Source organism: Anopheles bellator, chromosome 1, assembly GCF_943735745.2.
Source record: "Anopheles bellator chromosome 1, idAnoBellAS_SP24_06.2, whole genome shotgun sequence".
Taxonomy (NCBI): Eukaryota; Metazoa; Arthropoda; class Insecta; order Diptera; family Culicidae; genus Anopheles; species Anopheles bellator.
This window is the reverse complement of record NC_071285.1, coordinates 41,900,076-41,927,212: the sequence shown is the minus strand read 5'-3', so window position 1 is coordinate 41,927,212 and position 27,137 is coordinate 41,900,076. Positions and strand designations below refer to the sequence as shown.

General features: G+C 49.8%; 3 protein-coding genes across 3 annotated transcripts; 1 reads left to right on the top strand and 2 right to left on the bottom strand.

The window, feature by feature from the left end:
- Nucleotides 1-447: 447 nt before the first annotated feature.
- LOC131216181 (aristaless-related homeobox protein) lies at nucleotides 448-11,215 on the top strand. The gene is made up of 5 exons (XM_058210600.1): nucleotides 448-658; nucleotides 4,230-4,374; nucleotides 4,466-4,595; nucleotides 10,548-10,635; nucleotides 10,777-11,215. Exons 1-5 carry the CDS (start codon nucleotides 448-450, stop codon nucleotides 11,172-11,174), a joined length of 972 nt encoding a protein of 323 aa, XP_058066583.1. The 3' UTR covers nucleotides 11,175-11,215.
- A 221-nt stretch (nucleotides 11,216-11,436) lies between these two features.
- LOC131215626 (serine protease SP24D-like) lies at nucleotides 11,437-12,349 on the bottom strand. The gene is made up of 3 exons (XM_058210017.1): nucleotides 12,129-12,349; nucleotides 11,678-12,065; nucleotides 11,437-11,613 (listed from the first exon to the last, which is right to left on the bottom strand). Exons 1-3 carry the CDS (start codon nucleotides 12,347-12,349, stop codon nucleotides 11,437-11,439), a joined length of 786 nt encoding a protein of 261 aa, XP_058066000.1.
- An 8,818-nt stretch (nucleotides 12,350-21,167) lies between these two features.
- Nucleotides 21,168-22,542, bottom strand: LOC131205213 (uncharacterized). The gene is made up of 4 exons (XM_058197228.1): nucleotides 22,471-22,542; nucleotides 22,166-22,397; nucleotides 21,823-22,110; nucleotides 21,168-21,759 (listed from the first exon to the last, which is right to left on the bottom strand). The coding sequence occupies exons 1-4, from the start codon at nucleotides 22,508-22,510 to the stop codon at nucleotides 21,624-21,626; spliced, it is 696 nt and encodes a 231-aa protein (XP_058053211.1). The 5' UTR covers nucleotides 22,511-22,542; the 3' UTR covers nucleotides 21,168-21,623.
- Between the last annotated feature and the right edge of the window lie 4,595 nt (nucleotides 22,543-27,137).

The window sequence follows — 27,137 nt, the reverse complement described above, 5'->3', positions numbered from 1 at the left end:
TCGTTTTTCCGTTTGATTTTCCTCTGCGTGCGCATAGGACTTTTCTCCGTCTCGCTGTACGCGTGTATGTGTGCTGGTTACTGGCACAGGAAGGAACAGGGTATGTTTTCAATGTTTTTAATATTTATTTGACGACCCACGGTCCTGCGAGGTTCAGTCTTTGGGAGTCGTTCGAAATACGCAGGCAAGCGAGTGTGTTCCCTGTGACCCGTTTCGATGCGGCGATAAGTTTCCTCACAGCGTTCGGTATATTGAAACCGTTTAGGGGCAAAGGTTTTTGGTGTTGATTTCGGGTGCGCGAACCGAAGGACGAACTCGTGATCGTACGGTGCTTCCCGGTGCAGTGAAAATTGGTGATTGACGAACCGAATTGATAGCTGGCTAGGCCCGTTAAGGTAGTGTAAAGTGTTTAGTGCAACGGCAACCCGACACTTCCCACTGGACCCAATGTTGAAGATGATGTCAGGAGCCGTGCATGCCGAACGCGTTATTCGCCCACCGCCTCAGAACAGCACGATATCGAAACCGAGGGCTGTCTACAGCATAGATCAGATCCTGGGCAATCATCATCACACGCGAAGGAGTACTAGCACCGCGACCACTACCAATAACAACAACAACAACAATAGCATCAGCGTTAACAATAACAACAACGCAGGTACGTTTGGTGGGTCCAGCGTTGTGTGGTCCTGCGGGCACGGATGGTCGCAGCGGGGTCGCGCGGAGTGCTGGGAACTGGACCAGGTGTCCCATAGTAATTGAGTATCGATAATCTAATAAATCAATTAATGCCAGCCGAAGAATCGCGCCCGGGCGAATATTAATAGAGCCGCGCGCGCTCGTCCCCTTTAGAAGGGGCCCCCTAACCCCTAGACAGAGGGGCGCAATTCACGACGATTTTGGGCGGAAATGCCGCGAGGGTCGCTCCGCCGAGCGAAGGTAAATGAGACATTTACATGCAGGGTTTCCGCTCGGGCCGCTTTGTGGGTGGTTGATTCGATGCCGTACACACACCTGTGTGTGCACCTTCAGGCCCATTAAGGACGAGCCACTGCACCCCTTGCCGGGGACCCCGGGTGGGTTTCGATGATAAATAGCCAGCAACTACGGCGGCCCAAACACAGATGTTTTTCTGTTGGGCCCTTTCCGAGACCGTGTGTGCTGTACCTTCAAATGAGCGGAGGACCACGCTGGAAACAGTGGCCGAATCAATCCTTGTCAACAAATTAGGATGGCCAATCAAAAAAAGGTGGTGGTGGAAGCCTATTACTGGTTCGAATGCGTTCGGCGCTAGTCGATTGAATCAAATGGGTGCGTAATCATTTAAGGACAACAGGAAGTCCGGAAACGCGTTGGTATACGGTACGCGGTAAACGTCACTCGTTATCGTCCTTTGGGGACCACGGGATCGAAGATTGGTTGTTGGGATTTTCTAGAATGCCAGATCCGGCGTCAGCGGTGGTGCTTCCTGTTTACACTTGTGGCCATTTCCCGAGCTCTCCAGTCTCGTGTTACGTGCCTTCCGAGCCCAACTTTATGAACGCTTCCTGTCGTGTGTGACGCCGGTGTTGGGTGCTCTAAAGTTTTACATTCCTAATTAGCACCCCAAAAAAAAAACCGGGCAACATTACCCGCGCCTCCGAGAGTTCATTCAGCCGTCCAGAACAAGAGGGCAATAAAACGGCAATTGAGCACCAATCCTGGTACCTGAAGAACACCTTCAGTCCAGGCGGCACGCATAATCCTTTGCTTCGGTTTTGTCCACCAAGAAAGGATCACTTTCGGGATCCAAGCCACAGACGTAGATCTCGCGTGTAGAATTCAGGAGCACACCGAAAGGGACGCTTTCCGGCCGAGTACCTGCCAAGTGTTCCCGGGACAGATCCTACCAATCCGCTGTCTAGCTTTTTTGGGTGTGAGCCGCAGGTCAATGGGTTAGAGTGTGGGATTAATTACGATATTGTGGTATCTCCGGAGCGCTCCGCACTGGACTTGTAATCTCGTCGCTAGCTACCCAAACAAATCATAAAGTTTCAAGCTTTGCGAATGCTCATTTCCATGTTTCTCATGGCGCGTGAATGCTCCTGTTCCTCGTCCCGATGCTCTGACGTCACGGCGAGGTGTTGTGTGCCGGGGTTCCGAATCCTAAGCCGATTGGGGTGCTTTCCGTGCCACGTAATTGGGGTCGCCATGGTCGCCGGTAAAAATGTTGCCTTTTTAATTGATTCCCGGTTTAAGGATTTTTATTTTCGATTGACGCACACGGCACCGACAAGTGCCAGTGGCCCCCCCCCCCCCCCGGGGGGGCGGGCGAATGAATCCAGAAATAGCTGCTTGGGGGAAAAAAAACATTATTCGCCACTCCGCTGAATGGAGAGCCCGTTTCGTTTGATCTCTCGGTAAAATTCAATTTCAGGACACATCGCACAGGACGAACACAGGGTAGTGTCCGTAGCTAACCACAATCGAACCGCGCGCCGAAAGGACAAGGTGTGTCCCGAGATGATTTCACTGTTCTGACAAAGACCCCGTTCTGAAGTCCTGACTCCCGCGGGCAGTTTGACGTGAACGAAAGATGTGGACTTTAAACGCGGATGCGTTGGTGTCAAACCGACCGCCGCGTGGTTGGCGGCCATTTTCTCAGCCTCAGGATGAGGCGTGTGTGGATTTTAATATACTCACAATTAAGGCCACACAACACAGCGGGTGACAATGCGGCTCCGTTCGCCCGGAACCGGCCAGCAAATTATGTCCCTGTCGACGACGGCCGATGATGATGACGATGATGATGATGATGATGAAGCTGTCGAAGGGCTGTCGTGTGGTACCTTTTTTATGGTGTGCTTTTGCCGCGGGGGTTGTGACACAGCTCACCGCGAGCTCAAGAGTACGGTGTATCAGCCATCGACAATGTTTGCACGAGTTGTTAAGCGGTTTATTGTTAATAAAAACTGGCCCCTCCGCATGTGCGCATTATTTGTGCATTATTTGCCGTACTTGTGCGCCCTCGCGTCCTGCCTCGTCCTTTTTGGGGGCTTCGAGTGGGATTGGGATGTTTACTGTGCCGAAGGGAGACGTCCCTTGGTGGCTTGGCGGTACAATGCAATCGAACGCAAATGATGGCGCTGGCTTTTGTAGGTGGCGATGGCTGTGAAGTATCCGTGTGCTACATTCGGGACGGTTCCGTATCTCGGTGAATGCTGCCCCAAGGACTGCTGAGTGTTTGAGGCCCCGACATCAAAGCTGAATTTTCACACAAATTGACTTAATTATGATGCGCGTTAGACGTTTCTTTCATTGAGCTGGAGTGGCAGTTTCATCTATTGAGTGCTCGATTCCTGTCACCTAATATGGGTGAAAATTGGAATCAAATCTGTGTGCCGGGAACTGAACAATCGATTTTTAAAATGTCGAATGCAAAGTGTTGGTGTCTTTCCACGCCATATCCAGAAGGCAACGCAGCAAACCCATATGTCACCGTTGCTTAGCAACCGCAAAGTCGACAGGAAAATAGCGTCACAACTCGCACAGGAATTCAAATTCGACGCACCAGACGCGACCAGAGCGAACTTCGCCAAAAAGTGAAGAAAATAATAAATCGCCTGAACCGCCCCGCGCCAGAGTGTGTCTGCTTGATTGGTCAATTGGCCCCAAAAAAAGGAAATTAAAACGACAAAGAACGCCGGAAACCGTCCGACAGCTAGGTCCGTCCGTTTTCCAACATCCGAGGGGAGCGTGGCAAGCTCCAAATGGCCATCCCGAGCATTCCGAGCAAACCCAATTCTGCTGGCCGTGCTGCTCTTGGGGCAGCGGGCAAAATAGCATCAAAAGGATTAAGGGATGAAAGGACGACATTGGAACGGCTTTTCCGACGAACGTCCGCATCGTGTGCGCTAGCGAAAGATGATGATTATTTAATTGGTGCATTCATCATCGGACACACTGGCGCTCGTGTATCAGATTTTTCCCGAATTTTCCGATTGCGAAAAGTCCCGGTCCCGTACCTAGCCGAGTGGTCTGAACAAAACGAATCCCACTTTTTTGGGGATTATATTTTATTATTCTTGCCTGTCGCCGTCGTTCGCCCCGCGAATCGGAACCAAATGGAGGGTGGTGGTTCGATTGGGCCACTAAATGGGGCATATTTCGGACAGACAGATCGGCGGAATCGCGAATGTGGCGCAATAATTCGCCGTTATTTCTAAACGTTTCTCTCTCCATTTTCACAGACCAGGATAACCCGCTGAAACGCGAAGGCTCCCCGGTGGACGTGCTCGAGCATGGTGTGGACGACGATGAGCTACCGATCATCGGTGATATCGATCCGCTGGACAACGATCCGAACGATCTGGGACGGCCGAGAAAAATTCGCAGGTACGCATCCTTCGCGGGAAAACTAGTTCTTCGTCGAGAAGGGCGGAAAATAAATCATGTTTTTTTTTCATTTTGATTGGGTTTTTGGCAGATCTCGGACCACCTTCACCACCTACCAGTTGCACCAGCTCGAGCGGGCCTTCGAGAAAACGCAATATCCGGACGTGTTCACCCGCGAGGAGTTGGCCATGCGGTTGGACCTGAGCGAGGCGAGAGTGCAGGTAGGTCCGCGGCGGGGAGTCCCTCCATTCCGTAACGGTTGCGGTCCCTTGCCTTGCCGGCCACAACCGGATTCGAATTCGGGCTCGGGCGTTATGTGGGTTCAGGGAGTGGATTTGGGAGTGACTCTGGGCCCCTGTTGGGAATTCCCAACCTAACGCTCGCAGCCTGCCATCAGTCGCGGGAGGTCAGTTTCAATCGGCCACACGAAACCGACCGTCGGATGAGTGTGTGCGTGCATTTGGCCATTGGCGAAAAGTGCGTGTCCCATTATCGGCCACTAATTGATTGCAAGACAATTGACAACGCTCGTTGTGTAAGGTCCCGTGGTGGGCCACGTCTCAGCGAAAGAGAGAGAGCGAGAGAGAGAGCATTGCTATTTGCTATTTTCATTGGCAAATAAGTCTGGACCCTAGCGTGGCTCACCCTAAATGAGCTTCATCCCGAACCCGAACTGTGGCCGCTCTTTAAAAGGGGGCTGAATGAAGGCTAAGGTTGTGACGATTATGTGACTGGCGAAGCAATGACTTAATGTTCCAATTAGAAATCGTAAATGAGTACACGACCCAAGCCCAATACGTTTTAATTAGGTTTGCCAGCGTTTGCAAGTTTTCATTAATTTTATGCCAATACTTTGCGTATCATTAGCGTTGTTGATGACCAAACAAACTGGTCAATTGACGATGATGGCCACCGGATCCTTGCCGTTGGCTTGATGATGAACAGATCCACTCTGCGAAATCGGAACGCGCACAGTCCCCTAAGCCGGTTGTAATACGATAATTGCCCATGTAACCTCAATTACAGACAGCACGATCGGTCGATGTCCTTCCGAACCGGTGTCCTGAGCTAGCACGAACCAGTTGGCAAACAAATCGGGTGCTCATTTTTGCTGCAATTTGGTGCGGTGAATTCGACAACTCGAAACAGCGTTTTGTGTCCGTTTCGATTTTTTTCCACCACCGAGGGTCCAGCAGCAAGGACCAAGCCAGGCGCCGGGCCTAGCGTGACGCGCAGCGAGGGGATTGCGCACAAATCCGCTACTGTCGTTCGGGGCATGCGGGTCCTGAGAACGCGTGCACCGAAAGGACACCGGGACGGCGGTGTTCCCAGTGTCGCTTTCCGGTTCCCCTCGGCGCAGAATAATCCGGCTGCCGTGGCACAATAATCATCATCGTGTAGAGTGCGTCGTTTCTGGATGGTTTTGTTGTGTAATTGAAACCGACGAGGGCACAGCTTGTCAACCCTCCTGGCACGGCCATAGCCCCGACGTCGATAGGGATTTCGCGAGGGGCCCGAGATCATCGCGCGTAATGAGGAAGCCGGGGCCGCGCACCATTGTCACGATGGCATTAATCGCTTTTAATAAACTTATAATAAACATTTTTCACAATCACACATCCTCGCGCACCGTGTGCGTTTGTGTGCGTGTTTGACGTTTGTCGAACGTCCCTTCTGGCCCTCAGTTCCTCGGTGAGGGGAGAGCCGGGCGGGCCGGGCGACGGGGTGCGTGCTGGGCGATTGGTTTCGCGCCGTACGCTGACTGCGATTAGCATAAATTTTGTTCACTAATTAGTCGGAAAACTCTTTTTTTGGCCCCGGGGCCAGGTGTCTCTTTCACCCTTTCCCGGCGATCTGGGGTGTAGCGGTAGCGGAACAAAGTTGTCATTGTTGTCGCTACTCGACCGCACACAAATTCCATTATGTATGCCTTCTTGAAGATGGATTGTGTGTGCTGGAAACATATGAGCTGGGAGCCGACGGTGCGAGCATTTAATTCCGGCTTCCATTCTGTTGGGTTAAGCAGCAAAAAGAAGTTGATAGAAATACGGAACATGATATTATTTCATTGCCGTAAGATGCGGAGTGTCATTTTGGTGGGTCATTTAAAGGGGAAGCATTTGTTTCTTTAAAACATGTAAATAATTTGAAAAATATTTTATTTTGATCCAATAAGGTTTGTTGTAATCTCTTTTTCAAAATGACCTCATGGCCCGATGAGTTACCAAATGTACCCTTTTTCGTACGTTTGCCATCACTGAGGCCAATGTTTCGCCTGCAATTTTTTGGCAAATACTGTTCTTAAGAAAAGCTCGAGTCTTTGGTTTGTTAGCTTATGTCTTTGATTTCAAATAACTCCACCATTAAAAGGATCTGTTGTTCTCGGTGTGGCGATCTGTGGCGCCCTTCTGTTGAAACCAGTAATCATCTCTGCCATTTTCACGATCATTTTCACAAACATGAAATTTGTTTTGTCGTAAAGAGGCTGCTGCTGTTCTTCATTGAGAGTTTTCGGTCTCTCGACAATTTTGTTTATTCATGCCTCCATTTAATGAAAAGCGAGCTTCGTTCGACATGAGGACAATTGAACTCTTCCAAAATAACTCTTCCAGAGCGTTACGACTTTAGTCAATCTCACAACTAGGGTCAAAAATATAGGATTGCCGTGTGATCCACCTGGAAATGGTAGTTGACGACTTTGCCACACAAAATAGTATCACGAGTAGTGAGAATAAATGTCGCTTCGTGTGTAGCGATAGCCGACGTAGCTTTCTGGTGAGGTTCCAGTCAGGGAACTTATTCGTCGCACTGTGCCGTGTCACGCGTTGCGGTCACGCTGCTTAGGGGGCTGATTCTGATGGTGGTCCGCTACATCAAATTAAGATTTTATGTGAAACTAAGAAAAAAAAGGCCACAAGGAAACAAGATTGGCCGCGTTGGCCCAGTTGGCCGCCGGAGTTCTCTGCCAATCGAACGAATGCCCAGCAGCCCTGGTTGCTGTTGTAGAACGAAACACAAAGCGCCACGCCTTGCTGATGGGCGCCCTCAGAGGCCTGGTGGTGTAATTGGCAACAATTTTCAACTTACAGTTGATGTTGACAATGGGTCGACTCTCTATCGGCCACGTTCTCTCTCTCTCCCTGCCTGCCGGAGCCTAATTGCGGCGAAAATTGCATTCAATTAAATCATCCACGCCAAATCGACCGCCAGCCGGTCGGAGAAAGGCTGGCGCTTCTGGATCCTTTTTCCGTCCCAAATGGCGCCGGCGCGCGTAATGGCGGCGCTAATTGAATCAGGTCCCATCGGCCCAGTGGAACATTAATTGCAATTATGAACCATTAAAGTTTAGATTTCTCTCGCTCGCTCTCTCTCTCTCTTTGTCTGGTGGCCACCACACCAATCGGCCAGTCTGTCATTGTCGTCGTCGCTGCATTACACGATTGGAGCTAATTTGCCTCCTGTTCGGATATCCGCCGCTTATGCTCTCCACGAGCCGTCGGCGGCGGCCACTGAAGCGCTGAAGAGAATGCATTAGCCCACTCGAGTCCTGCGAGTCCTGCGAGTCCTGCTGCGCACCGATATCGTTGCGCGGACGGGCGTAACAATAGATAATCGGTCCGTCTGTCCGATGGAAGCACGTGCCGGGCGCCGAGAGAGTGGTAAAATACATTTAATTGAAATGTAACACAACACACAGTTACAGGGCGACCGGAGTCGGCCACTCTCTCTCGGCACTGCCCGGCTGCCGGGGTGCGGTGAAGCTCAGAAAAATCAAACGATGTCAATTACATCGGATTTAATGAGCTTTAAACTGCGACGGCGTCCGGTTAGGGGTGACTGCGGAGAGGCTCTATGCGAGGGGTGCGCTATGCTTATGTTTTACATCGGGCCGGCGACTGTTACATGTGGCAGGATGAAGAATCCCGACGGAGCATGATCGATGATAACCTACTGACGGGCGTGTCAAGGCGTGTGAACGGCCCTGGCCAAAGGACTCCCTGCAGCTGATCGCTGATCGGCGAGCGATTAGAGTGGCACGATAAGGGGCTCACCATGGTAACGCCATCCGGAAAATCGGGACCCGGGCGCCCTCTACGCCGAAAGGGTGAGCCGCTCAATTAATGAAATTGATTTAATCCTCAATCCTATTTTCAGGTGAATTAAGACAGAATTTAGTCGTTTGTCGGTAGGGTTTGATTCACGAGGCACCGAGAGGCACTTTCATTCCATTGTGAGTTCATTGTTGTTTGCGAGACTGCCCGAGAGGGCGTTTGAAGTGTAGACGATTTTTTATGCCGCACCTTTTCACGGATCCGAGGCGGGTGCTCAAGGACCGCCCCGTGACCTGAAGGGGGCCCAACAAAAGTTTCGTCATCGAGCCCCGGGGAAGTGACCCCCAGGGTAGGGTATTACCCCCAAAAAACAGTGCAATAATCTGCTTTTAATATAATCATATCCATTTGGCACACACATCACGTGTCACGGGGGTTGCCAGGACCCGGCCCCGTTGAGCTCCGATATTAAAACCGGGCCCCGGGTTCTGTTTGTTTTCCTATCATCCCAACCAAACAGCCCTTAATCGATATCCAATCAGCGGAACGCCGGAAAGGACTCTTCCTTTTGTTACGTCGGTGGCGGTGGTTAATTTTTGCTTCCGAACCATCTCCGAGTTGGCCGCCGCCAGGAGCAGGTTTCGGCCGCCACGGCCCAGCCCCACATCTTCGACCCGACAACAAACGAGCCGACCCGACCCGACCGGCCAGGAATTATGCGCAAAGTTCGTTTTAATTAATTTTCTTACCACACTATTTACCACACTCGGCCGAGGCTCCGGGGGATCGGATCGGGAGATATGGGGACTGACGCCGCCATTAAGTGCACTTTTGGCCGCCGGCCAAGTGAGCCACCGGTTTCAGCGTGGGCCACTCGGGCATTAGGGACCGCGCGCAAATGGCTAATCGTATTACTCGGGCGTCGGATCGGTAGCGATAGGAATCGGTGTGTCTGGAGACGTTTAATGGAAGTCATTTGCATGTCCGTGGCCGTCAGAGTGGAAGGTCACCCGCACTCTCCGCATTCCGCATTCAGACCGAAGACCGTTTCGGCAGCAAATAATTCGATTACATAATCGACACCCCGGTCCGTTCGTGGTCCGTGGGCGATTGAAATGTATAATTTCATATTTCACCGAGTGCCGCTCATTAATCGGTCCATTGTGGTTCCAATTAACGCAATTCGGAGAGCACGTGCCTCCGAGCCCTAACCGATCCCTAACCTCACTTCGAGAGCCGAGCAGCTTCCGAGGCACACGTCAAGCGCCCACAATTGATGGCAATTGTGGCAGGATTTCACAGGACAGGACACAATGCCGGCCAATCGGAAGCTCTTGGGACGCCCGAACGACGGCGACGACAACTTGTTAGCTCTGGCGGTCTGGCCGGGGGCCACGTCTTGTAGGGAAATGCTTCTGCAACCCTCTCCGATTCTTGCGTGTGTGTCGCCGGCCAGTAAAGCCTTTTCGGAGCGGCCGACCGACGGCCGACGGAAGATCCCAATCAATTGGCAACGCCTGTCAGCCGGCTGGACGAATTTGATTGATTCTATCTTCCGGGCTAATAGAGAGAGAGAGAGGGAGCGAGAGTAGAATGCTTAAAATTGCTCCAATTTGCACGGCTTCCGGTGCGCTTCCCCGAAGTAGCTATTCGCTCACTCCGAAGAGGTCCTTTCTCGGATCCAGGGGTTTGTTTGGCCACTCAAGAGGCCCAGTGGGCTTTCTCCGGACGCGCACACATTAGCGTAATGATGAGTCGGGCACGGGTCCCGACATCATTTCCGGGGTGGCCCGTGGCCCTCCAGTATCCGGTTTCCGGCCCAGCCCAGCGGCCCAGCGAGTGATGATAATTGATCCAACAATAATTGCTGATATTGTTGTCAATTAGGCACCGCTCCTCTGGGTCTGGGTCCGGTTCCGCTCCGGAGAGCCGTTAACAATTGGATCACTGTCAGTGGTGGCGTGTCGACGCGCGAAACCAATTAAACGCCGGTCCGCCGGTCGACCGGAGATCCCGGAGAAGTGATAAAACCCCGTTGCGGTGGCCGTGGAACCGTGTTGACACCTCTGCGTCGTTGCGTTGTGTCTCATTGTCTCTCTTTCTTTGGTCCTTCCCGGGCAGGTCTGGTTCCAGAATCGTCGCGCAAAGTGGCGCAAACGGGAGAAAGCCATGGGCCGGGACACATCTGCCTTCCTGCATCACGAACAAGGTAATTATAATCCGGGCGCGGCCCGTGCGGGAGGTGTCCGGCCCATTAGAGGTCACCGCAATTATAACGCGATTACGATGGAGACGTCCCCGATTCCCGGATCCTAATCGTCTACCGCTCCGGTCTGTCGGTCCTTCCCAGGTATGCCGGAGTTTCCACTGGCCCTGCCGTTGGCTCACAACCTGCCCCACCACCCGGCGCTGCCGGCCGAGTTTTGGCCACCGAACTTTGGGCTCCACCCGTCGCTGATGCCCACCGCCGCCACCCACACGCTGCTGCACCCGAGCGTGCTGCCCAACTACAAGATCCCGAACTTCCACGCCATCCTGTCGCAGTACATGGGCCTCAACAGTCTGTTCGGGGCTACCGGGGGCTACCCGCAGAACCTGAGCGTCAACACGCGCATCAGCCCCCAGCACAGCCCGAAGGAGAGCCCGACCCAGAACACGAGCAACTCGAGCACGGCCAGTAACACCTCCAGCATCAGCGTGGGGGGCAGCACCAACACCAGCAACGAGTGCCCGACGGTGGAGAAGTAGAACCCCACGTCAGGCCCACGTCATAAGCCAAAAAGCAGGGAGCCACTGTAAATAGGACCTGCGCCCGCGCCTTGAGGAAGGTCTTCGTGATTTTAGTTAAAGAGGATTCGCGTGTTTGCTTTATTTTAAAGTTCAGTTACCCCACCCGGAGCAAGACTGTATATATAGAATACTTTTAAGTGGCCGACGAGTGGCCCCACATGTTAGAGACCCCGAATATCCAGCTCCCGAACTCGAAATCCCGAACAAAATAAATGGTTGATTACAAGTGACGCGAATCTGTCTCGCTGTCTCCGTCCAGCGTTGCCTGGACCCAATCGCTGAAGTGGGCCACCTCGACGAACACGTCCGGTGTGCCGGCTTCACAGCGCCCTCCAACGGTGTAGCTGCCAACACCGACCAGTGTCTCGTTGAAGACGGCCGGTCCACCGTAGTCACCCTGTCGGATCGAAAGAAACTGTGTCAGACTCCGGCCGGATCTCGATCACTAGCGGGCCACTTACCGCACAGAACCCACCACCGTTGGTGGTGTCCAGGCAGAGAGCTCCCTCGTAGAACCCTTCACCGGTCGCATCCTGGCACTGGTCGGCCGGGAGCGTCGTCAGCTGGGCGTACTTTAGCTTGAAGGCCGTGTTGCCAGCTTCGGCCGTACGTCCGAAACCGGACACCGTCACGGAGCTCGGTTCGGCCAGCGGTTCCGTGGCCAGCGCTACCGGTTGGGCGGTGAACGAGAACTCGAAGCTACGGCGCGTCTCGACCAGAGCCAGGTCGTACCGGAAGCTCTGCTGGTCGTACTGGTCATGGACGTGGACGGTCTTGACGCGATTGTACTTCCCTTTCGAGAACAGCTTCTCGGAGCCGTAGAACACGTTCAGGTCGTCCACGGGAACACTGTTAAGGGGGGATAGGTATTAGAATCGTGGTATTAGTACCGGTGACGTCACAGGGTCGTACGGGGTGTCGCCCTTGAAGAAGCAGTGGGCAGCCGTCAGGAAGAAGCGCTCGTGGACCAGGACACCACCACAGAGCGGGTGACGCTTGAGGGTTAGTGTCACCTGGTACGGGAACTGTGCCCTCCCGGCTGTCTCCCCGTCCACGACACGGGTGTCCAGCGGACTGGCATCACCGAGGCTGACCATCAGGGCCGCCCAGCACACAGCGAGGAAGTGTTTCATGTTGCTCACGAGTTTGTCTGGCTCGCTTGGTTCACTTGGACTGACTGACTGATGGCCACCGGTCAGCCTATATAGTGTCCCGTGGGCACGCGGTCAAGTACCTTCCGCGCCGCCCCACCCAGCCACTTGACGTACGTAATGGAGTAGAACAGCGATCGGATTAGCACCGGAATCGGGGTGGATTTTAAAGCCCTGACAACCCGGAGGGGCCCGGGCTGAATGTGGCGTCAAGTGGCTACATCGGCGGCGGGCACCGCGGACGATCGCCGATAGGGGGGCGCCACACGCTCTCTAAGAAAGGCGCATTCTAATTGAAGTGCCAGAACGTTGCGCTTGGTGCACCCCTTTTTCTGACGTTCGGCAAAAACTGGGAACAGCTGTCAAAGTGGGCCCACTCGAAGGACGGCGGCCGCACTTCGCTGTGGCATTGTTTGGACCGTTTGAACGAATTAATAAAAATCTACACATCGCGGTGCTGGTGAATGTTCATTTAAAGAGCGGCCTCGAAGCCGTCCCATTTATGGACCATATGTGAAGGGGTCGACCGTGAGTCAGCATTTGCCATTATGGTCTGTAAAGGACGATGCATATACCCAGCCGGTACCGTATATTAATTGACAATAAATCTAGGTGGAAGTAATCAGAGGCCAACCACAACCCACCTTCTCACGCTCATCATCATCAATCGGCTGTCAATATCGTCATCCATCCGCCGCGCACTGTCATCGTTTGTCGATTTCCATTGCAATAATGTGTCAATTTTCCCACAAAAAATGCGAGAATACACCCTAACCGGGGGTCCTAATCCGGCCGTTGGTGGGCTCCGGCCAATTAGCACGCAAAGGTGCGAAAACATCGCCCCGGTCTGGTTTTTTTGTACGGAGTTGTTCGGAGGATCATTTCACGGTCCGGTGGGCACGCTTTCAGAGCTCACCCACAAAAACCACTCGACCCCGGAGCCGTGTTCTGTGCGGTGGACAATGCGGCTATGGATATGTGTGATCGGGCGCAATCCTTCAGCGACCTACCTGTGTTCATCCCCCGGGGGAAGGATCATCGCACGGTGCCTCTCAAGTGTGCGCGGGAAGTGTGATCTTCGGCACCTTCTTTGTGGTGTGCAAAAAAAAAGGGAAACCCTAAAAAGGTTACACTTGCGGAAATCCTGAGAAGTCCCCGACAGCCCAAGACAGTGTCGCAAAGCCCAGCAGGCCGTTGTCGGGGAGCGTGCGATTTTTCGTTTGTTTCTCTCGCGCGCCTGAAGAGGGTCCTTGGGGTCCTCCTGTGTGTGTTTGGTCGCGCAAAAACAAAACAGGAATTAGCCAGGGTTCCCTTTTTTTCGGCTGTCCCATCATCCGGCCTTCGGTGGTCTCTGTGGCATTAACGTTGTTATTATTACCGTGTGCCGGACTTGAAGTACCGGACCGGACACCTCAAAGGGAACCCACGCCACGCTGCGGAGCTGGAAGCTCGTCTGGGGCTTAGTCGCGCCGCGTTTGAGATGAGAGATGAAGAGCACATTTGCCGCCTTTCACCGGATAATTAGCCGCTAATGGGCTCGAGTGCCTAGGGTGGTGGCGGCGGGCGAGATGTAGAGAGATTTCTGGGAGCTCTTGTGTGGCGACTGCCCTTAACCCTGAGGCGTTCAAGCACGTAGCGCATCTATTGGGTGTTGAGGGCCGGAATTACTGTCTTTTTGTTTATTCACATTATTACAAATGGATTTTGTAATACTTTTAATGTATCTTTGTTTCAGCTCAAAGACTTTGTTTCAAAAAATCCATTGTTTGCCACACTTCATATGCGGGTCTTCTTTTTGGTTTGGAAGTGTCAGACTGTTGTCAAATCGCTGACTGTTCATCAAGGTTCCGTTGATACTAAATAATGTTGACCTCACTTTGATCGATTACTCGTCTTTCTAGTAGGCGACGTAAGGACCAAGAAAAGATTTACAGTGGGCCGCTGCCATGGGATGCCACACGGAGCGTAAATCAGAGCGTAAAACCGTCAAATCGTTTACGCTTCGTGTGGCAGGTTTAAAATATAAGACCGAAATGGGAAACGTATTCGTGTTTTTGGTCCGAGAAAACAGAAATCGAAGAGGTAAGTTGATTTCTGAAAATATTTTTCTGTTTTTTCAGATTTTGTTGAATAGTGAAATTATACTCTGTTTGTAAACAAAGCGTTTGCTAGCGGATTTTGCATGTCCGCTGAGGCATAATTGTTTTGACAGAAGCGCAAACAATTTGGCATTTATCTTAAATGTCAGATCGAGTGTTTACGTTCCGTGTGGCACCCCAGTATCATCTGATTATGTTCAATGTGTTGCTTAGGTGCTAAGAACTACATTTTGATACATTTTGATAGAACGTTGCATTGTGAATGCGAATTTGAGTTTGAGCGCCACGAAACAAAGTTTATTTTAAGATTTCTTGGACTTATCAATGTTAGGAGTTCTTTATGAATATAAATAACTCGGTTGTTCATAAGTTCAATATTCAACGTGCAGAGTAATTTAGCGTGAAAGCTCCAGATGAATAATTTACAATATATTATATTAAACAAGGAAAGAATTGCAACAGCAATTCAGAAAATTATCAAAATATATGAAGGTAAAGAATGCAGTTAGCTGGGCATAAGAAATAAACACCAAAACAATTTAAAAAACGTGTAATAAACATCTCAACAACAAATGTTGGTCTATGCTTCAAAAACCTCAGCTAAAAGAAGGGAATAGAAGGGCAATTGACCCCTTCTGTGCGTGTCATTCGTCTTAGGCAACATGATACAGGCAAATCTAGCCATGCTGCCAAAAATTTCGGCCCCGGTCTGAGGCTAATATGGAAAAGTGATTCGCATTTAACCATCCGCACGTTATGGAACCTGTTTCATTTTGCGTAATAGATGCTCTGAACTGATGAGCGATTAATAAGAATGAACTTCAGCCTTATAGACTCAACTTTCATCTGTTGCAATTTTCATCTACTGGCAGTGACCTTTCAGGGTTGTGTTGGCTCGAAAAATAAGTCGTTCGGGAAGGTAGGAAGGTAGGTAGTCTTATTGATCAAGGTTTCACACTAAAGATAATTCTTTGCGAGTTACGTCGAAACGTGGACCAAGTGATATAGAATGGAGGCTGTTAATACTTCTCGACGCGAACGTTATTGGATATCGATTTAAGCGGCAGTTTTGCGAACATTCAAAGATCAGTAGTTTATTTTAAAAGTTTTATCAAGAATGTTTGAAATACAATTGTTTAAAAAAATAAGTTTTGCGAGTAGTTCGCACTTGATTTTGTATTTTATTTAAACTTCTACCTCTTGTTCGATGTTAACAAAGTGCTATTGCGATATCTGCGCAAAATTATTACCCCCGTTGTGACGTCGATCGAAGAACAATCGTCAACGGGTGAATCAAAAACTACTGTCGTCATAAATCGTGCACTGTTTTAATTAAATCCCGATCGCAGTGCCTTTCCGAATGACAACATTCAATAATTCATTATCAATTGGCCGCAAGCACCGCTCATAAACGACGGGGCTCAGAACCACCGTGTTCCGACAAAGAGATCTTTATCGTGAGCTGTCGCCCATGATAAGGCACTCTATCATCGCCCGAGAATCGCCCTCATGGTGGTCGGTTTAATTTGGTTTTTATTAATATGGATATTTATTGTAATTTATCCTGCGAACTGTCACACCTGGACCACACCGTTCGGCTCGGTTCATTCGGCTATCGGTGCGCCCGGAGCCTTATCAAATATTGCTAGAGGAATATTAATTTCATTAGTCAGCTTCCTGGGCGCTGGTCGGTTATGTTGATGTGATTTGTGGTTCATCGAGGGCAACGCGCGTTGTCGGCATGATTTACGATTTGTTTGAATTAGCATCGGATTTCGATCGACCGAGTTCGGTTTCCACAGTGGGCCACAGCGACAGCAGCAGCTGGCGAGATCTGTTCCCGTTTTCCACGATCGTGTGACACTTGAACTTTGTTCCAGTTTTGTATTTGCGATCGCCCTTCGCCGATTGGGCGTAAAGTATCGGCTTGCAACCTCAGCCAATTATCGGTTGGGCGATTCAATCTACTTCCCCAGGCACCGGGACGCCGCCTCCGAAACTGCATCCTGGCAATAATTCGGGATAGGCCACGCTTCCTTTCCGCCGCCGCCGACAATTGTCCGATGCGAAATCGATACTGTTGAGGGTCGTGGCGACAGGCGGTGCCTTGGAATTTGCCTAAGACCCCACCGGGAAAAAGTGAACATTGAATTGCCAATCTATCACTTTCGGGACCTTCAGGTTATTGGGAGGTGGCGTAGCTAACATTCTTTCCGAAGCTGCGAGTTTTTGGCGAACAAGAACTCCGGGGGCTTCCGTGAATCTTCCGGGACTCGAGCATTCCACTCGAGCGAATCGACCAACGTCCTGGCGGTAATACCAGGGGACTGATCGCAGCTGGATGCGGCATGTAGCGAAAACCAACATTAAGTATCACGTCACTTTAAGGGCGGAAATCATAACCACCGGTTTATTAATCCCGATGCTTTGGGATTGAAATTAATCATCCGTAATCGGTGCCCCCGTACCGAATCCGAAGCTGAAAGGATCCTTCCGCCGCCGAACAGGATGAATCCTGGGTGTGCCCCCCGTGGACAAGCAAGCTCCTTTCGGCATCGTGGTTGACAATGTTTGACCTCCGCAGACACCCGGTCCACGGCTAACGAAGACATTTGATTCATTTCCGTCTTTGCCGGGATGGATTATTTTGCGACCGTTGCCTCTACGGCTTCCTGTGCAGATCTATTGGACACGTTTATCACAAGGCTCATAGGTCCTTAAAAATGTTTTCACTCACAACTAATAGCTCAAACGATATAAAGAAAAAGTACGAATTAGTAAATAGACATACGTTTCACTTTGATTAACCAAATTTGGTAAATTGATTAAATTTGGATTAATTAAATTAAGATTAAAAAAGGTGGTTTTAAACGTTTTTTAACGGTTTTAAAATAACGTTAAAATTTGTTGGAGTAAGAGGAACTTTTAAGCGATAGCGCAACATATGACATGGAATAAAATAAGGACAAATAACTGCAAAAAAAGGTTGCCAAACGCTCTTAAGTTTTACTTGGACCACGTTCCAGCAACAAGAATGGCACAATAAAGTAACGGACATTATGAATATTGTTTATCACACACAGACACACATACACACCGAAGTGGGATTTTTAATGTTTCGCCGATCGGATCAGAAACACTTCACATCCTGCCGTTGTAGCCGTCGATGTTGCTACAATTAATTTAGGTTTAGTGTGCAAGGAACGGGCCGGGTGTGGCCGAGGGAAACCGGGCCGGGTTCCAGTTGCCGGCGGGAGGTCGGTCTCGGGTGGTGATGGCTCAGGGGGCTTGAAGACCGCTGGCTGCCATCTATGAGTTCTATGCCGGCAGGGGGTCTACTTCTTCACCGTTTCGGCATCGGCATTGTAAGGATCTGAGCGAAAGCGCTTCAGCGCTCCGGAGTGATCCTTCGTGAGGTCGGCCCGGCGCGTTGTGGCAGGAGCAATGTGTGGGTAAACATTGCATTAGAAACCAAACATAGCCGCAGGGCCACAGGGCCTTGGAGGACACCGTGTGGAAGGATGGTACGTGTGGCCCGTTTTTCCAGGACCAAGCCGGCCCGGAGTGGGAAAACATAATTACCGTTTTAAGTTCGACTCTTCCGAGCTGAATTGGGACACCAGAATGTGGGTCGCCCGGGATCTCGGGCGGTCTGTAATTAGATGGGATTTGTGAAGCGCGCACCACTCTTTTGGCGTCGCTTCAATATCGAACGTAAACAAAGTTTGTCAAGGTGATGACGTGCCTTGGCGAAGGGTTAAATGAGTTTATTTGTGGAACGGCCGGGTTCGCCGGGTTCTGGGGTGGGAACCAAACTTTGGAGCTAATTATTGAAGATTTTCCCGTGCTCGAAACGACATTGAAACCATCGTTTCAGAAGGCGCCGTATGTTTCGGTTAATTTTGTCTGGACTTTTCAGAACTAAATCATAAACTGTTCTTTGAGATTTCTAGAAGTCCATTTTTGTTAAGGTCTTTAGTTAATGTCTTGGTAATAGACCATTCAAGGCGTCTATCAGAGCCGTGCTGCAGCCAGCTGCATTATGATTTCTGGTTCCACAAACCACTCCACGGCCAAAACATCTGTCGTCGAACGGCCCGCGGGCCGCAATAATCTGCCAGAAGTGGCTCCGGGATGCGTCTTGGGTTTCGCCATAGTTTCCGAAGTGGCGAAAAGTTCACCGATCGTCATCACAATAATAAACATAATAACGATGGCCGCGGCCGCGTCAGCGAAAGAAATCTCCACAGGGTGGCCCTTAAAACGAGCCCTGCCCGATAATCCTTGCGTTCGCCGGGCCGCGCACTTGGGCTCGGCGGGAGGCACGTCGAAGGGCCGCCCAGCCCGGCGTGGGGTTACAGAATGCGAATTGAATAAATGGAAACAAAATTAAATAGCTAAGTGGCCACTCGTGAAGTAATAACCCTTACGAAGTAGAGCTTCGCGCTGGGGCCGCGCGAATAAACACACATATCGCCGGGCGACGTCTGGACGTCGCCCGGGGATAAGGATTTTTTGTTTTATTCACTTACCCAGCTTAAAGCCGGAGGACCTGCTGCCGCTGCGGATACCTGGTGCGTTTGCCAATAACGAGAATGAGTGAGCAAGACGGACAGCGTTAGTAAACGAGAGCAAAAAAGTATCCTTGAGCCCTTTGAGCCCTTCGTAGAGCCGACGGGCTTTTCGGACCGGCTGGACCGGCGCATATGCTGGGAAGATTCGCAGCCAATCGTCAGTAAACGTTACGTGGAATGATGATAGTTCCCGCGAATGGCGTTACGCATTTCGGTGGCAACGGATTTCGCGACACAAATTTGTAGAACGTTGCGGTTTTATTCAACTGCGCACATAATCAACAAATTTAATTTAGTTTTGTTTGAAGGACATTTTTGCATTGTAGAACTGGGAAACTTGTAGAACGCGAGGCTTGCATCTGCGGCGAGATCTTTCGTTGGATTGGTGGCCGCGGAATCAGGATTTTGAAGGTCACATAGAAACGCTAATAGAGGTACACACGTTAGCAAACAAGCTGCACACTAAGCTGTGGCCAAGACTTACCTCTGCGACAGTTGAAGATGACGTTCACGTTCACGTTCTGGTCCTGGTTAGTTGTTTACGCCATTAGAAAATCCCAGTGCGCCAGCAAACAGCAAACGGTCAGCAGCAATGGTACTAGGAGCGATCGCATTCTATCGGCACGACAAGGCCACCGCGTTGACCACGAAAAACGCTCCGCCTATCGGTGTTCCGAGTTTGGAACGAGACTGATTATTTTTTGGCACTAGCTCTCCTTGAGCCGTTCCGAATTCTAGACGATTCGAATCACCGCGTGGCACAGAGGCTGACAAGAGCTTATCAGCAATCTCGGAAGGTACAGTTCATGACGGACTTTTCCTCGAATTGGTCCTTGTGCGGACCTTAAAAATGGTGATGGTGATGGCCAGTCGACGCGCAGTCTGCAACAACATTGTTTTGCAGCCTTTGACCTGTTGTCTAGGCCTTATGGAAGACGTTTTGAGCGGTTTGACCAGCTTCATTAGAACGAGCTCGAAGAAGCAACTTACAAGTGTTTTGTTTACTATTATGATTTCCTTTTCTCGCTAATAGATTCAAGTGTAACCGTAAGGGCATCATTGTACTCAATGCCACTTAGTGCACTACGGAAAAGGAAGAAAATGAAAGTCCTCCCGGAGATAACGCCGCCCCAGACAGACCGATTAATGTAACGAAGGAGTGCATTTTGTTTCCAATGCAGCTATTGATAAGATAGGCCAGTAAGCTGAACAGCTGAAGCTAATGGAATCGACGAAAATCTTTGCATCACTTAGTCTAGGATGTTACGTAAGGTACTCAAAAGGTACTTATTTATTTTTGCTGTTGAAAATGCACTACTACTACTACTTGCATTACTCTGTAGATAGTTGTTTCTACGTTCTGTTGGTAATCGATACCCGGCCAGTGACCGGGGCAAGTTTTTCCTGATTCGTACGTTCTTTGGTTCTGAGGTACCATCATTTCTTTATAGTAAAATCCATAAATTACTCTCTTTTCCAAAAGTAATTCATTAGAAGAAACTCATTTGTCATTAAACAACAACCGATTTATTACAACTATTGAGATCCGAATCGACGAAAATGCAATCATCTGCGTGGAACGTATAGCTGGAATGTATTGGTGGGTCGTTAAAACCAATTGAGATTAGGCTAATCGCAAAATCTATAATTTTTAATAAAACGTTGAACGTAAAACAATGACCATTCCTTATTATTTTTCAATTTAGTAAAATGCGAATTCAGAATATTGTGGTCATGTGTCTTGGCTACACCTAAACGCACTACAGCGCCAAACGATAGCGTAGCGGTAAGTAGCGCAATCAAACGGATCAAACATTTGAATTTTCTTATGGACAGATCTCTTTTTCTCAAATGGTTTTCAGTGAGCAATTCCAATTGCCTTTTGAATCAAGCAAAATTTTTAATCACGTTGGTTAAGCTGGAACTAATTTGAATATTTTTTTAAAAATTATAGTATACCTAGCATTCAATTTCATCAAGGATTAAAACGTAATTTAAGGATAGGAAGTTACAATTTAAATGCTGGCTTGAATAATAATAAAATGTATGTGTAAAATCTAAAATGCTCGCCACAGATAAAAGCATTGTGTTCAGGAACATTTCTGAAAATCCCAACCTTTGAATAACCATATTTTATTGACGACGACAAAATCCATATACTCTCGCTTCCAGGCACTTGCTCGGAAGCCGACGAGCGTCGGCACGGCGAAGCGGAAAACCTTGATTTATTTTTAGCTTTATGATTTTCTGGTCCACAGGGGATTTTCTCAGCATACTCGGGTTTCCTCGTTCTATGTCTGGAATAGATGGAACTTCTTCATCTCCAGCACTTGTGGCGTGTTTTGCTCTTCGCGTCTCGGCAGTGGGATCTTCGCGGAGTTCCACTCTCGGCAGGTGATCAGTATCTACCAAAGATACACATTCACCAACGCGCAGAGCCTAGCGTAGACTTTCGTTAGCTTATTTTTACTTTTCTAGACGTAAATATGGCACATGAAAGAGAGAGTTTCAAAGATATGCAAAGAACCCTCATAAGCGATTTATTTTAGTGTTTAGATAATGATTTGTCTAGAGTCGAGATGATCAATTGGAATTACTTTCTTTGCAGGAAGTTTGGCGAATGATGTCCCGGTATCGTATGCTGAAGAGTTGGGTAAACAATGGCGCACCGCACCGGGTGATATTGTTCTGGAAGCAGCTGGACAGTTTGTGAAGTGCTCTGTGAATTCAGCGAAATGATTGTTAATTTTCCTCCAAGCGGCGGGAGCGGCCACCAACCAACCTGCAATTCTGCTCCGTCAGCGTGGAGAGCGTTTTGCTGCGAAGGTGTTGCCACTCGGGCATGGAACAGTTTTCCATCAGCTCCCTGAGATTTCCAGCGCAAAACGAATAATTCGAGTGCCGCGTCGGGATGACGTTAGCTCCATCGCGCTCGCAAATGAACGCGAACTCCTTCTCCAGAATGATGAGAGTTTTGGCCATCGCGAGGTCCTGCTCGCTGAGGCACACCTCCATTTGGCGCGTGAACGGAATGTAGCACTTTTTAATTTCCTCAAACTCGGCACAATTGCTGCGGGTGAGGATATCTTTGTGAAATCTTCCAGCCCTGGCTCGGGAGCACTTACTAGTCGATGAACTCTTTGCGCCTCTCCACGGTCAGCTGGTCCAAGCCGTTGGTAAAGTTTTGCGGGTCATGAAATCGGTTGACACAGTTTTGCAGTTCTATATTCGCTGCCACCATGCGCTGGGCCTGGGCGCTGTCGTTGGTTTTTCTAAGGCACAGGGTTTCGAAGATCGAATCCGTCTGAAACATTAGCTCGACGTACTGCCGGAAGGTCGTCTCACCGTTGGCTGGATCTGCGAGATGGGCAATATATTCGATAGCAGATTCGGACACGGAATTCAGGGGATGGATGGACTTTAGGCTTACACAACGCGAATGCTGCCAGTAATCCGATTAGTTTATGCATACTTCCGGATTCCAAAACACGATCCTGAGCGAGGGTACACGAACAACTAATCGCTGCCAGCCGATCAAGCCATGATTTGACTTCATGCCTGCAACGTGCGAATCGCGAATCGGGCTTCAATTGATTTAATTGACCAATTAAACCAGTTTGCCCCGTTACTGGCAGCAGCTTGTCTTTCCGATTGTTAACGGCCGGGAACGATAAGATACCGTTCGTAGAGGTGAATAGTTTTCGTAATTTGCCACGGGATGCAAAGAAAATGGAATACGCACCAACATCTGAAACCTATTCTGTCTGCCATACTGTGCTGGGAATGGTCTTAGGCGCAAGTTGATCGTACTTTTTATTTTTGTATACGAAACATTTCTCTAACGATCCATTTTCAACATTAATGTAACTCAAAATTAGAAGTACCTTTGCGATATGGTGTTTTATGATGGTAAACATTTTCCTAATGCAAAGACTATTTTCTGTTTTTACTATACGTTCGGTAAATACACAAGCATAAATGCACTAGAAGGAATCACATCCTAAAGGGCCATAGGTTCATGTGCAAGGCACGGAACAGGAACATTATTATTGTTTCGTCTGCAGTTTTTTATTTAAAGCACCGCACGAATGATACCATCGCTCGTTTAAAATGTTTAAGATCCGTCTGATGCTGCATTGTTTGTTCAGTGTTCCGGGTACGGCAGTCTCGTTTGGCGCTCATTTGTCGCTTGGTCTTCGTAGACTGTCTGGAAGATCGGAACTTCGCTAGGGTAGCCATCCGATGCCTTTCTTGGCTATCCGACTTATGACTTGGATGACGGTACTTTTTCATGCATCCTTTTGCCAAATTTTATATCAAGAGTCAATTAGGAACTGTGACGTGGTCCCCGGTCCTTTTATATAAATAAGTGAACAAAATACCTTGTACAGAAATTTCTTGACTTCTAAGCAAAGATTCATCCAAAAGTCAACTGTCAACTAACCAAATCAGTTTATATTCAACATTTAACAAAAAAAAAACTTAATGGACGTCGCGTACGCAAATGAATGAGAAAAAGGAATTTTTAGCGCTCCGCGAGATGACCGCACGGAACCAGGCTATTAGCCGAGCGTCGAAGGTAAAAACAAATGACACAATTTTAAAAATAACGAAAGAATAGAAAAACTAGAGCTCGGCCTGGGTCCGTTCTCCACAGCGCCAACCGTCAGCGAAGGGAAGCAGCAAACATTGCTTTAAAAAGCATCGCATGGAAAGCGCAGGCGCCAACCGAACCGACCTGGGGCATAATCCAAACGAAACATGAAAAATGCCCATCAACCCCCGCCACGGCGCGTGTGTCTGTGTGGCCAACCGTCAGCCGTAACCCCCGCTCCGCTGACCTCAAACCGCGCACAGCACGTTCGCGAAACCGTGTGCATCCCGCGGCCTGAAGGACTTCCATTCTTCGACCTCCGGTTTGGCGATTTTTTTCCTGTGGTTAAGTAATTCCGTCACAGGTTTCACTTTCGGCTCGCGCAGGAGCGTCAGAATGCTGGAGATGATCAGCACTGTGGAATTCCAAAAAGGGGTCGATTAGACGGACAAAAAAAACCAGGCAACGGTCTCGGATTGGAACCGGCAGAGTCAGCTAAAAATAATTCGATCTTCCTGCTCCGTCGTCGTCGTCATTTTCGGTTCGGACGGCGCGTTATGAATTTTCTGCGTCGGCTAGCGTTAGGAGCTACAAATTAGGTAGCGACGGAGCAAAACCGAACAGAGCGATTGCGACAGAACGGCCCCGCCGTTCAGTGGGCCATTCGGCAAACGTGACCATTTTTGGGGAAGGACCTCATCGAGATACGGAGTTGAGAAGGAATGCCCCAACCAGACCGAACTCGTCACGGTCACTGTCCGCGGTCATCCACAAACGAACATCTTCACCAGAATGCCTAAGTAGCTTGTTTTGCAGATCTTCCCATCACCATCCAAATAGTGGTATATGATGATCGTCAGTAGCACACGCCGAGCTCCCATTAGTTACTGTCGTGGTCGATCAGACACCTAATCCGATCCCCAAAAGTAAAACCGAAGCGGCTTCGACGAAGATTAACAACCGTCCGACACCGATGCGACGTCGATGAAACGTCTAAATTAACTGCCATCTCCCCGAGCCGAGTATCGAGATTCATTCATCGCACAGGAAGCGGCAAGCCGTCGGGAGACCGAGCTACCCGGGGGACTCCCCGAATCTGAACGTCGTGATGGGAGCAATTTTAATTGGCGGTCTTAATTGTCACCAAAGCACGCGCCAGGACGGGGTGGACTATCTCAGAAGACGCTGGTGCCGCTGCATTGTCTTAGGACTCGGTGAACGGGTGGCCAATGATAGTGGTTGGGCCCGTGGCGGCGGTGGTTGTTGAACGGTCAGTTTGATTTATCGCCAACATCAACGCGCTTGTCAAGCATCGTCTTTTGGCCACGCCACAACAGTCGTCCCCGGTGGCGTCCCGGGCGTCGTCGTCGCGGGATAAGATAAGTGCACTAATTAACATGTGTTTATTTATTATCCTTTCGTAGCGCCACGATCAGTGCGAGCGCGAGAGCTGGCCGCGAAGATTTAGTACCGCTTTTGACAGAGTCACCGAGAGGGGGTCCGTTGGCGATGGCCGAGGCGATGTGCAAAGATCATCGCCGGACGCCAATTTTACGACTCGGTCAGCACGGTGCAGCTCGGGATCTAATCTCTGGGATCATTGGTTGGTTCTGGGCGACTTGGGGCGGACTCCGACCCGACCCGGTAATGCACCGTGGGAACCGTGTACTTCTTGCCACATTGTAAAATGATTACGACAACCCATAGTGACGGCTCATAACGAGCCAAATGAGTTGATAAATGATCGCTCGGTACGGGGTGGCCCGTCAGCTCGAATCCGTTCATTGTCGTATGCTGCATCCGGATGCAGTTGTCCGGTAATTTCCGGCACCGATAAAACCGTTAGCCGTCCACAGCTTCGCGATGGAATTCCGGGACTTGCGTGCGCCCGCAATGCGCGAGATGTTCGCGATGCTCGAGATGTTCTAATTTTAGTAACATAACTCCGTGGGGGCAGACCGGGTGCGGGTGCGTGTCCAAGTGCTTTCATCTGCATCTGCCCCGGGGCCACGCACACTCCAAAGCCGGCCGTTTCGGCCGAAACGCACACACCCGTCCGGACCTGGAGCTGACGTAAGACGTTTCGTGAGGATTGTTTTCGTTTGCTTTCTTCGGTTCGGTCGGTCTCTTGGAGATGATTTCACTCTGGCTTCGGTTTGGCGTCCGGTTCTCTGCGCTGCGCATAATTCTGCGCCCCAAATATCTGGCCAGCAGCAGCGACACGAGTTTTCCCCACGAGCCGTGGGCGCAGGTTATAAATTGGACCATTTTTTGTGTGACGCTCCCGCTCACAGACTGGCGACTACATTGAGGATCTGAATCGTAGATGGACGCCCGTTGAAGATTTCAATCCGCCAGCTTCATCATAATGTAATCCTCAACGTTATGATCATCTTCCCAAGAGCATACTTTCGGATGAATGTTATAATATCGTTGCGTTGCTGTTTTAGGTCCTGGTTAAAGTATAGGCACAGAGAAGGGTTCATTTTATTTTATTGTGAAATCAAATGTAATTCATTTATTCAACAAATGCGCTTTTAGTTGATCTCTTGAGCTCTGAATCCTTCCATAACATTTGGCTGTTTCGATCATTCTATTTAACATTTTGATCATTTAACTTACTTGGGTCTTGGCTAAGCTTGAGGTCCAAAATCGGTGATCCCAATTGGCGTAATTTTGTTGATTCTTCTACTGTTTTGTCCAATCTACGAAACTCGAACTTCGACTCGAAAGCGAATTTCGGCATCATTTTGTTCCTAAAATGATCGCTGTTCTTGTCACTGTATAGTGGACGGTGCTAGCTGCAAAGGACTCGATTCAATTGACCCACTCCTTCGGACCGCTTCGGTCAATTGGTTCAGGTATCACCGATTACTTGCAGCCGCCCAGAAAATCGTGCTATTTTTAATTCCCAACAAAAAAACAAACGCTGGCCATTCCCGTTTCAAAGTCACTTCAAAGCATCTCGCCTTGGAATGTGTGCACCTCGCGCACAATTATGCTGTTGAGCTCCCGGAGACCCGGTTGGCGAAGGTGTGAATGAAATGACCAAGGAAAGTGCACACGGCCAGCACGGTGTCCAAATATGTCCCGAGACCGAGTGCCCAGACCGTCGCTTTATAGTACACCCAAGGAAAACGCAGCCAGAGACAACCAATGCGTGGCCGCAGAAAAAGGAAAACGATTCCCGATTACGAAATGCGTCCGCGAATACTGCGATAGAAACATGGGATTTGTGGTGGTGCTGCTTTCCACGGAGCGAATCCAGGAACGAATTCGGTTTGAATTATATTTTGGGACCCCGGGCATTGGTGGCACGCAGGAAGCAGAAATTTTGTCAAAAACTGAACCACCGTGGACTCCCGCGCCTCACTCATACGCACGGAAAGTGAGGGCGAAATTATGGAACGGCGCGCCATGAACCAGCGCAACGCGATCGCGCATCTCGCGCGCGCGCGCGTGTGGTGTGCGTGGAAAATCCTCCACCCGCGAGACGGCGAGAC